General features: G+C 47.5%; 1 protein-coding gene across 2 annotated transcripts in view; it reads right to left on the reverse strand.

Annotated features, from left to right (window-relative positions):
• Positions 1-12529, reverse strand: part of sptlc3 (serine palmitoyltransferase, long chain base subunit 3) — an 80603-nt gene that overhangs the window by 46862 nt on the left and 21212 nt on the right. Inside the window, exons 3-4 of one of the 2 annotated variants that reach the window (XM_055638918.1) lie at positions 10049-10237; positions 1057-1211 (exon numbers count right to left, since the gene is read on the reverse strand). In XM_055638918.1, coding sequence (XP_055494893.1) covers positions 1057-1211; positions 10049-10237 — 344 coding nt within the window. Of the gene's footprint in view, positions 1-1056; positions 1212-10048; positions 10241-12529 lie in introns of both variants that reach the window. The other variant, XM_055638916.1, reaches the window with a different exon arrangement.

A 12529-nucleotide genomic window follows, 5' to 3' on the forward strand; every position in this document is an offset into this window, starting at 1 on the left:
CAGGCAGCATCTCTGGAGAGAAGGGATAGGTGACGCATTGGGTCAAGACCTTTTTTCAGACCTTCCTTCAGACCCTTCTGGGGCCAGGATAGCATGAATGTGTAGGCAGGAACTGCAGATAACAAAATGTGTAGGAAGGAACTGAAGAGAAGGGACTGGACCCAAAGCATCACCCAATCCTTCTCTCCAGAGATGCTGCCTGACCCGCTGAGTAACTGCAGCTTTTTGTGTCTGTCCTCCGTCACGTGTCTAGTATCATTGAAATCCACCGGCTAAACCGACCTTTCCTCCACTTGCCAGGTAGCAAATCCGTCCAACTCAAGCAGTGGAGTTGCTGCCTCACAGCGCCAGAGACCAGGGTTTGATCCTGACCACGGGTGCTGTCTGTACGGAGTTTGTACCTTCTCCCTATGACCACGTGGGTTTTCTCCGGGTGCTCCGGTTTCCTCCCACACTCCAGAGGCGTGCAGGTTTGTAGGTTAATCGGCTTCAGTATAATTGTAAATTAGACAATGGACAATAGGTGCAGGAGTAGGCCATTCAGCCCTTCGAGCCAGCACCACCGTTCAATGTGATCATGGCTGGTCATCGACAATCAGTACCTCGTTCCTGCCTTCTCCCCATATCCCCTGACTCCACTATCTTTAAAAGCCCTATCTAGCCCTATCTAACCGGTCGCCATCGCCCTTTGTGGCAGAGAATTCCACAGACTCACAACTCTCTGTGTGAAAAATGTGAAAATTGTCCCTAGTGTGCAGGATAGTGTTAGCGTGCGGGGGGGGGGGGGGGGGGGGGGGGGGTCGCTGGTCGGCGCGGACTCTGTGGGACGAAGGGACCTGTTTCCGCGCTGTACCTCTGAACAAAACAAAACAATTAAAGAACAGTTTAAGAAGGAACTGCAGAAGCTGGAAAATCGAAGGTAGACAAAAATGCTGGAGAAACTCAGCGGGTGAGGCAGCAACGATGGAGCAAAGGAATAGGCGACGTTTCGGGTCAAGACCCTTGTTAAGAACAGCATCATTTAAAGCCTGGCCGTTGGGCAACTCTGCACTGTACCTGAACGTCCAGTTATAATCATCACTGAGTCGTTCCACCAAGTCAAACGTTGGGCCGGGCACACTGCAGATCGGCCGATTCCAGTTGTCACGCACCCTCATGTACAGGTTCCGTTTGTAGAAATTTTCAAAGTCTTGATAGAGTGGCACAAAATCCTACACCATGAAATATCAAACAATAAACGCCATGGCAATGAACAGTTCTAGTTCCATAGAAACATAGAAAATAGGTACAGGAGGAGGCCATTCGGCCCTTTGAGCCAGCACCGCCATTCATTGTGATCATGCCTGATCGTCCCCAATCAGTAACCCGTGCCTGCCTTCTCCCCATATCCCTTGACTTCACTAGCCGCTAGAGCTCTATATAACTCTCTCTTAGATCCATCCAGTGATCTGGCCTCCACTGCTCTCTGTGGCAGGGAATTCCATAAATTCACAACTCTGTGGGTGAAAAGGTTTTTTCTCACCTCAGTCTTAAATGGCCTCCCCTTTATTTTAAGACTGTGGCCCTTGGTTCTGGACTCGCCCAACATTGGGAACATTTTTCCTGCATCTAGCTTCTCCAGTCCTTTTATAATTTTATATGTTTCTATAAGATCGCCCCTCATCCTCAGTTCTTGTTACTCTACTTATATTACACCATGAACAATGAGCCAGGGGTCTTTCACACCATTAGACACAAGGAACTGCAGGTGCTGGAATCTTGAGTCAAATACACAAATTGGGGCAGGCAGCATCTCTGCAGGAATGTGCAGGAAGGAACTGCAGATGCTGGTTTACACCGAAGATAGACACAAAAATACTGGAGTAACTCGGCAGGACAGGCAGCATCTCTGGAGACAAGGAATGGGTGACGTTTCGGGTCGAGACCCTTCTTCAGACGGAGTCATGATCTATTCTACATTTTCTTTGAACTTTATCCCCTTGGATGTCTTGTTTTCACACTTTACCCTTCCATATCGCTGTGTCTCTCTCTCCCCTGACTCTCACTCCGAATAAGGGTCTCGACCCAAAACGTCACCCAATCCTTCTATGCAGAGATGCGGCCTGTCCCACTAAATTACCTCAGCATTGTCCTTTTAGTTCTTACAAGTCCATGCCGAACAACTCGCATATCTGGGGAACATGGAGAGGCGACGTTTCGGGTCGGCTCTGAAGAGGCATCAGCCATCCATGTTCTTTACAGATGCTGCCAGACCCGCTGAGTTACCCCAGCTCTTTTGTGTTTTTTACTTCTCACAATTGTCTTATTCAACAAAATCTATTATTAGGCCAAACGAGGAGATAATTGGACAGGTTTGACAAAGGAGGAAAATTCAAGGATCGTTTGGGCGACGTGGTGGCGCAGCAGGAGCGTTGCTGCCCCACAGCGCAAAGGTCCCTGGTTCGATCCTGACTGCGGGTGCTGTTCTGCACTTTCTCCGTGTGACCGCGTGGGTTTTCTCCGGGTGCTCCGGTTTCTTCCCAGAATTTTAAACTGTTGCCAAAGCCAACCAACCTGCAATCCTGTATGTCCTTGGAGTGTGGGAGGAAACCGGAGCACCTGGAGAAAACCCACACAGTTCACGGGGAGAACGTACAAACTCCGTACAGACAGCGCACGTAGTCAGGATAGAACACGGGTCTCTGATGCTATAAGGCGGTAACTCTACCGCTGCGCCACCGTGCCACTCCCAAACTTACACTGTATTACACGGTTACTGCCTCTGATACAAATAAACTATAGTTGCTGCCTTACAGGGCTTTGGGTATATCCCCGGCTCGATCCCAACTACGGGTGCTGTCTGTACGAAGTTTGTTCGTTCTCCTCGTGACCGTGTGGGTTTTCTCCAAGATCTTCGGTTTCCTTCCACACTTCCCAAAGACTCACAGGCTTGTGGGTTAATTGGCTTGGTACGTGTAAATTGTCCCTAGTGTGTGTGTGTAATTAGCGGGGATCGCTAGTCGGCGCAGGCTCGGTGGGCCGAATGGCCTGTTTCCACGCTGTACCTCTAAACTAAACTAAACAGTACAAGAGTACAACACAGGAATGAGCCTTTCATTCCACGATGCTTGTTCGGAACATGATGCCAAATTAAACTGATCTCATCTGTCAGCGCATGATCCAAATCCCACTATTCCATGTGCCTATCCAAAAGCCTCTTAGGCACCACTATCGTATCTGCCTCCACCACCACCTCTGGCAGCGCGTTCCAGGCACCCACCACCCTCTGTGTAAAAGAACATGCCCCATCACATCTCCATCAAACTTTCCCCCTCCCACCTTAAAGCCATGCCTTCCACTGTTGGACATACCCACCCTGGGGTAATGGTTCTGGCTCTCTACCCTATCTATGCCTCATTTACTAAGCGGTTGAAGTCAGCCAGTTCCTCAGTACATGTGCGTGTACACATGTACAATGTGTTCAGTTCTGTTCAATTGTGTTCAGTTCTGGGCACCTTGTTGTCGGAAAGATATTGTCAATCTTGAATAGGTTCAGAGAAGATTGCCAGGACTAGAGTGTGTGAGCTATAGGGAGAGGTTGAGTAGGCTGGGTCTCTATTCCTTGGAGCGCAGGAGGATGAGGAGTGATCTTATAGCGGTGTAAAAATCATGAGAGGAATAGATCGGGTAGATGCACCGAATCTCTTGCCCGGAGTAGGGGAATCGAGGACCAGAGGACATAGGTTCAAGGTGAAGGGGAAAAGATTTAATAGGAATCTGAGGGGTAACTTTTACACAAAAAGGGTGGTGGGTGTATGGAACAAGCTGCCAGAGGAGGTGGTTGAGGCTGGGACTATCCCGATGTTTAAGAAACAGTTAGATGGATTAGTACATGGATAGGACAGTACATGGATAGGACAGGTTTGGAGGGATATGGACCAAGCGCAGGCAGGCGGGACTAGTGTAGCAGGGACATGATGGCCGGTGTGGGCAAGTTGGGACAAAGGACTTGTTTCCACACTGTATCACTCTATGACTCTGTGTGTTCCTCAGTACATGTGTGTGTACATGTCCACAGTACATGTGCGTGTACATGTCCACAGTCCATGTGTGCCAAAAGATGTAACCGATCAGGGACAGTTTCTTCCCAGCTGTTATCAGGCAACTGAACCATTGAATCAAAAAATAGAGAGCTGTCCTGAGCAACTATTTACCTCATTGGAGACCCTCGGACTCTCTTTACTCGGTCTTTATCTTCACAAGTTATAGGAGTAGAATTAGTCCACTTGGCCCACAGAGTCTACTCCGCCATTCAATGATGGCTGATCTCTGCCTCCTAATCCTATTTTACTACCTTCTTCCCGGACAAACTAAGGGACTGTGGTACACTGTGAAATCGACAGAAGGATGGAGGGTTGGGTGTTTATGCGTGCTATTTTCGTGATATTTATTTAGTTGTTTATCTTTTAATATTTTACCTTGTATGTATCGTTAGCTTTTAGAAATGTTTGAATGGTGCACTGACTGGCTGACATTTTTAAATTTCGTTGTACATGGCTCATGTTACAATGACAATAAAGAAACTATACTATACTATACTAACCCTTGTCACCTGTTCTAATCAAGAATTTGTCCATCTCTGCCTTTAAAATATCTACTGACTTGGCCTTCACAGAGGGTCTCCTCTGACGAAAGAAGTTCCTCCTCACCTCCTTTCTAAAAGAGCGCCCTTTAATTCCGAGGCTGTGACCTCTGGTCCTAGACTCTCCCACCAGCGGAAACAGGTTATCTTGCACTAAACGTTATTCCCTTATCATGCATCCGCACCCAGTGGACGGCTCGATTGTTGTCATGTATAGTACAGGGGAGAGATAAGACTTTGCCTTCCATCACAGTGAGGAGGAGATTCACTGTGACGGATGTTTGTGTAAATTGTGTTGTGTCTGGGTTCTTTTTCTTGTGTGTATGACTGCAGAAACCAAATTTCGTTTGAGGTTCAAATGACAACAAATAAATTGTATCAATTGTGTATCAATAGACACAAAATGCTGGAGTAACTCAGCGGGACAGGCAGAATGCATTTCGTTGTCTCTGTACTGCACACTGACAATGACAATTAAAATTGAATCTGAATCTGAAAAGCACTAGGTAAAGCATCATTCGGCACTATGACGGCGGTGGACATGCTAGTCGAGATGGAGATGCCTCTGGATTGCGTCTTTGTATGTGTTAAGGGCCTGTCCCACTGTACGAGGTAATTCAAGAGTTCTCCCGAGTTTTCCCGATTCGAACTCAGAGACTGTCCGTAGTATTAGTATCCTATTTGGTGCGGAGACGGAAGCCGGTTACGGAAATGGGGCCGAAAATTACCGATGAATCCGCCCATGACCGTACTACGTCTCTTTCGTCGAGTGGACTATCTTGCTCGCTATAGGATCTTTGCAAAGAACTAAAGTAAACTCTGCTTCCAATCATGGGAAACGAGGCAGTCAGAACCCAAAGATCTTAGAGCAGAGGTCAGACCTGCAGTTCAACACTTGCTACTACACCCTGGGGCTATTGTCACCAGATGCCTGACGCCCGCCCAGGCAACATTCTTCACGAAACATTGTCTTTATCCTGCTGCAGGAATGTTGAGGTGTGGCTTTTACAGCCAGCAACACATTAACAAATCAGATAATGCACAAAGCGCTGGAGTAACCCAACGGGTCAGGCTGCTTCGGTGGAGGGAATGGACAGACAGGCATTTAGGGCCGGAACCCTTCTTTAAATGGCGCAGCGGTAGAGCTGCTGCCTTTACAGCGCCGGAGACCCAGGTTCGATCCTGACTACCGTTGCTGTCTGTACAGAGTTTGTACGTTCTCCCCCTGACCTGCGTGGGTTTTCTCCGGGTGCTCCGGTTTCCTCCCACGCTACAAAGACGTACATGTTTGTAGGTTAATTGGCTTGGCATAAATGAATAATTGTCCCCAGCGTGTAGGAGAGTGTTAGTGTGCGGGAATCGCAGTTCGGTGCGGACTCGGTGGGCCGAAGGGCCTGTTTCCGCGCTGCATCTCGAAACTAAACAAAACTAAACTGAGGGGAGAGAAAGTTGGAAAAGAGAGGTGGGAGTAGAGCAAATTTTGGCGAGTGATAGGGAGGAACTGCAGACGCTGACTTACACCGAAGGTATAGATACAAAATGCTGGAGTAACTCAGCGGGACAGGCAACATCTCTGGAGAGAAGGAATGGGTGATGTTTCAGGTCGAGACCCTTCTTCAGACGTCTCAACCCGAAAAGTCACCCAATTCCTTCTCTCCACAGATGCTGCCTGCCCCGCTGAGTTACTCCAGCATGTTGTGTCCATCCTGGCAAGAGGAATGGAATAGTTTATTGTCACATGTGACAAGGTACAGTGACATTCTTTGCTTGCGGACCCAAGGTGTGCGAATAGTTGCCACATAAACAGTGCAGACAGTGTCACAAGGTATCTCCGCTGGCTCCTACTGTGTTCTCCGGAAGCATGCGTCCTTTTCAGGACAGACAATGACAGCGATGTCAACATTTGAAACATGGAGGATGGACAAGAAGAAGACAGGTAAGCTTTTTGTTCTACCTCGGTACATTCGACGAAAAACTAAACTCCTTGGCTTGGAGGCAAAATCGTACGGGCTGACTAAGAATTACGTGTGAGAGCCTCCATTAATGACCAGGAAATGGGAGAGAAAGCGAATGGATGATTAGTCCTCAGTTGTTCAAACATCTTCCCTACCAGCTCAACGATTTGAAGCAACCTTACTTATTGATTGGTTGAAAAATACAGGCCCTTCGGCCCACTGCGTCTATGCTCGCACTAGTTCTACTTTATCACACGTTCTCATCCGCTGCCTACGCAGACGGGGCAATTTACAGAAGCCAATTTCCCAACAAACCTGCACGACTTTGGGATGTGGGAGGAAACCAGAGCAACCACGCGGTTCACAGAGAGCACACGCAAACTCCGCACCTGAGGTCAGGATCAAACACAGTCGCTGGTGTCACAGCTCATTCTAAGAGGATTGAACGGAATCTCTCCATCAATCACCCGTTCATACTAGTTCGAAGTTATCCCACTTTCCCATTCACTCCCTACACACTTAGGGGACAATTTACAGAGGGCCGATTAACTTACAAACCAGCACATCTTTGGTATGTGGGGGGGAAACCGGAGCACCCGGAGGAAACCCACACGGTCACAGGGAGAACGTGCAAACTCCACACACGGGCAGCACCCGAGGACAAGCTGGAACTTGGGTCCCTGGCGCGGTGAGATAATAGACAATAGACAATAGGTGCAGGAGTAGGACATTTGGCCCTTCGAGCCAGCACCGCCATTCAATGTGACCATGGCTGATCATCCCCAATCAGTACCCCGTTCCTGCCTTCTCCCCATATCCCTTGAATCCGCTATTTTTAAGAGCCCTATCTAGCTCTCTTGAAAGCATCCAGAGAACCTGCCTCCACCGCCCTCTGAGGCAGAGAATTCCACAGACTCACCAGTCTCTGTGAGAAAAAGTGTTTCCTCGTCTCCGTTCTAAATGGCTTACTCCTTATTCTTAAACTGTGGCCCCTGGTTCTGGACTCCCCCAACATCGGGAACATGTTTCCTGCCTCTAGTGTGTCCAAACCCTTAACAATCTTATATGTTTCAAGGCATCGGCTGTGAGGCAGCAGCTCTACCTGCTGCGCCACTCCGCTGCCCGTGGGTGTATATTAATTCTGCTCTCTCCCAAACCTAGCAGCCCCACCTTTCTAATTGTGTAACCTCCTCCACCCTAAGCCCATCCTACACTGCACCGCAATGCTTTGGATTTTGACCTCCTAAACATCACAAGCTGCTGACTCTTCAGTTGCATTGGGTGTTCTGTAATTCAATTGCATTTCCTCTTTCAAAGTTACCGAGGAGCTTTTACTGTGACTGTGTTTGGGTGTGCCTTGAGCTGGGTTTCATTTTGTCAATGCTCCTTGAACATTCCTGATAGCAGCACTTCCAGTTTTCCGATGGCAATGAGCCTTTTAGTTCTACTTTAGTTCAGAGATACAGCACGGAAACAGGCCTTTCGGCCCACCGAGTCAACGCCGACCAGCTATCCCCACACATTTACACACTTTACACTTTACACTTTTATACCAAGCCAATTAACCTACAAACCTGTACGGCTTTGGAGTGTGGGAGGAAACCGAAGATCTCAGAGTAAACCCACGCAGGTCACGGGGAGAACGTACAAACTCCGTACAGACAGAACCCGTGGTCAGGATCCAACCCAGGTCTCCGCAGCTGACATTGTTTGGCTATGGGTGGTGGGTGTATGGAACGAGCTGCCGGAGGAGGTAGGAGTGGAATTCTCTGCCAGAGGGCGGTGGAGGCCGGTTCTCTGGATAGTTTCAAGAGAAAGCTAGATAGGGCTCTTGAAGTTAGCGGAGTCAGGGGATATGGGGGAAGACAGGAACGGGGAACTGGGGATGATCAGCCATCATCTCATTGAACGATGGTGCTGGCTCGAAGGGCCGAATGGCCTACTCCTGCACCTATCGAAACATAGAAATTAGGTGCAGGAGTAGGCCATTCGGCCCTTCGAGCCTGCACCGCCATTCAATATGATCATGGCTGATCATCCAACTCAGTATCCCATACCTGCCTTCTCTCCATACCCCCTAATCCCCTTAGCCACAAGGGCCACATCTAACTCCCTCTTAAATATAGCCAATGAACTGGCCTCAACTACCCTCTGTGGCAGAGAGTTCCAGAGATTCACCACTCTCTGTGTGAAAAAAGTTCTATTGTCTGTTGTAGTTGAGGCAGGGACCATCGCAACGTTTAACCAAACCAGGTACATGGATAGGACAGGTTTAGAGAGATATGGACCCAACGCAGGCAGGTGGGACGACTGTAGATGGGACATGTTGGTCGGTGTGGGCAAGTTGGGCAGAAGGGCCTGTTTCCACTAGACTCTAAAGAACTCAACTCGGGGAAATTGCCCCTTAGCCAGGATTCGCATGCCCTTCTTCTAAGTCTCCCTCGCCTTTCTCTGTTCAGAATAATTCAAGTTTACCCAGTCTTTCCTCCTTGGCATGTGTACCGAGATACAATGAAAAGCTTTTGTTTGCATTCCATTCAATCACATCAAATCACACTGTCAATACCATCAAGCCAAGCCCAACTCGAACAAGTAATGCAGAGAGAAAAATACCAGAGTGTAAAATATAGTTTTATGACATCATAGTGTAACAGCTCCAGAGAAAAAGTCTAATGTCCAAAATGTGGTAGGTTGGAAGATCAGGACCATTGCCAAGTTTATGGGAGTAGCGTTCTGAGGTCTGATAAGCCGGCAACAGTTTTCCATTCCTGGCAATATCCTGGTAAACCTTCTCCAGAGCAATTACAATTGTTTTTAATGTGGTGACCAGAACTGTACACAGTACTCAAACTATCAGCTAATTAGTATTGCGGATATAAGTTCACAAGTTATAGGAGCAGAATTATGCCATTCGGCCCATCGAGTCTACTCCACCATTCAATCATGGCTGATCTCTGCCTCCTAATCCCATTTTCCTGCATTCTCCCCATGACCCTTGACACCCGTTCCATTCTAGAATTTGTCTATCTCTGCCGTAAATATATCCACCGTCTTCATAAGTTCATGTTGTTGGGAGCAGAATTAGGCCATTCGGCCCATCGAGTCTACTGGCTGTTTTATCTTTCCCTCTCAACCCCATTTTCCTGCCTTCTCCCCACAACCCGACAGAATCGCCAGAGTGTAGAAATAAAGAACTGCAGACAGTGCTTATCACACAAAAAGGACACGGAGTGCTGGAGTAACTCAGCAAGTCAGGCAGCATCTCTGGAGAACGTGGGTAGGTGACGTTTCGGGTCGAGACTCTTCTCCAGACTTCTGAAGAAGGGTCCTGACCTGAAACATCGCCCATCCACCTGCTCCAGAGATGAGTTAAAGCAAGAAAAGCAATAAAAAAAATTAACCCAACTCTGCTCCATTTGAGCTGCAGCAAGAAATGCCGCAATTCAGCACATTGAAAATGAGAATGTCGTACCTTTTGCTCTTTTCTCTCCTGTGATGCGTGACATTTCTCAAGGCCCCAGGTGCGCAGAAAGTCTCTCAAATACCCAAACAAGGTGACGATTCCATAGCCCATGTAAGTGAGGACGGGAACATATATCGGTGGTTGCTCAAAGGATTCATGGAAGATCTTCTTCTGGCGATCTGTAGTGGACTTGCCATTCTGCTGTTGAAAAACAATAATTCAAATGTTGAGACGCACTCCAGTGTGACAAGCCCCAGTCACCTCTTTAGTTCACAAGTTATAGGAGCAGAATTAGGTCATTGGGCCCATCAAGTCTACTCTGCCATTCAATCATGGCTGACCTCTGCCTCCTAATTCTTTTTTACCCAGATAGTTGTGAATCTGTGGAATTCTCTGCCTCAGAAGGCAGTGGATGCCAATTCTCTGGATGCTTTCAAGAGAGAGTGAGATAAGAGCTCCTAAAGATAGCTGAGTCCATCAACACTTTGCCCTTTAAGAGGCCTTGCCTTGATAGTTTGAAAAATTCATCAGACCCTCTGAGGGGATGGAGAATGTTGTTTTGTGACTTATTGCAGCTCACCTTTTGGAAAGTTTACTTTTTCGTTTAGTTTAGTTTTAGATTCAGATGAACTCTGACTGTATAGTTTATAGAAACATAGAAAATAGGTGCAGGCGTAGGAGTAGGCCATTCGGCCCTTCGAGCCTGCACCGCCATTCAATATGATCACGGCTGATTATCCAACTCAGTATCCTGTACCTGCCTTCTCTCCATACCCCCTGATCCCTTTAGCCACAAGGGCCACATCTAACTCCCTCTTAAATATAGCCAATTAACTGGCCACAACTACCTTCTGTGGCAGAGAATTCCACAGATTCACCACTGTGTGAACAATGTTTTTCTCATCTCAGTCCTAAAAGACTTCCCCCTTATCCTTAAACTGTGACCCCTTGTTCTGGACTTCCCCAACATCGGGAACAATCTTCCTGCATCTAGCCTGTCCAACCCAAATAAGGCAGGTACGGGATACTGAGTTGGATGATCAGCCATGATCATATTGAATGGCGGTGCAGGCTCGAAGGGCCGAATGGCCTACTCCTGCACCTAATTTCTATGTTTCTATGTTTCTATGTTTAACCCCTTAAGAATTTTGTAAGTTTCCCCCCTCAATCTTCTATATTCTAGTGAGTACAAGCCAAGTCTATCCAGTCTTTCTTCATATGAAAGTCCTGCCATCCCAGGAACCAGTCTGGTGAACCTTCTCTGTACTCCCTCTATGGCAAGAATGTCTTTCCTCAAATTAGGAGACCAAAACTGTACACAATACTCCAGGTGTGGTCTCACCAAGACCCTGTACAACTGCAGTAGAACCTCCCTGCTCCTATACTCAAATCCTTTTGCTATGAATGCTAACATACCATTCGCTTTCTTCACTGCCTGCTGCACCTGCATGCCTACTTTCAATGACTGGTGAATAACCCTTGACACCCATTCTAATCAAAAGTATGTCTATCTGTGCCTTAAATACAAATCACTGACTTGGCCTCCACAGCCCTCTGTGGCAATGAGTCCCACAGATTAACCACCCTCTGACTAGTTCCTCCTCACCTCCTTTCTAAAGGAGCGCCCTTTAATTCTGTGGCTCTGACCTCTGGTCCTAGACTCTCCCACCAGTGGAAACATCCTTTCTAGTATCCTTTAGTTGGTTGGTAGCTGTCAATCCCACAAAATGTCTAAGTCACCCTCCATTTATTGTTGCCAGTGTAAGATTATGCACAAACAAGAAAGTGCATATGTGTTTAAGAAGGAACTACAGATGCTGGAAAATCGAAAGTAGACAAAAGTCAGACAATTCAATTTTAATTGTCATTGTCAGTGTACAGTACAGAGACAACGAAATGCATTTCAGCGGGTGCAGCAGCATCTATGGAGTGAAGAAGATTCTCCAGCACTTTTGTCTACCCAAGAAAGTGCATATGCTGGTTTACCAAGGAAACGCACAATGTGCGTAGGAAGGAACTGCAGATGCTGGTTTAAACCGAAGATGGACACAAAATGCTGGAGTAACTCAGCGGGTCAAGCAGCATCTCTGGAGAGTAGGAATGGGTGACGTTTCAGGTCGTGACCCTTCTTCAGAATGCTGGAGTAGCTCAGTGGGTCAGGCAGCATCCCTGAAGACTATGGATAGGTGACAAGTTGGGTCCAAGTTTAGGGTTGGGACCTTTCGTCCCAATCCGAATCTTCATTTATTCATGCCCTCCAAAGATGCCCAGAGGGAGGGGATCGAAAACCAGAGGACATAGGGTTAAGGTGATGAAGTAAAAAATGTAATGGGAACCTGAGGGGCAATTTTTCTCACGTGGTAGGTGTATGGAACGAGCTGCCAGAGGAGGTAGTTGAGACAGGTACTATCGAAACGTTCAAGAAACAATTAGACAGGTACAAGGATAGGACAGCTTTAGAGGGATATGGACCAAACGCAGGCAGGTGGG

Source organism: Leucoraja erinacea, chromosome 8, assembly GCF_028641065.1.
Source record: "Leucoraja erinacea ecotype New England chromosome 8, Leri_hhj_1, whole genome shotgun sequence".
Classification (NCBI taxonomy): domain Eukaryota; kingdom Metazoa; phylum Chordata; class Chondrichthyes; order Rajiformes; family Rajidae; genus Leucoraja; species Leucoraja erinaceus.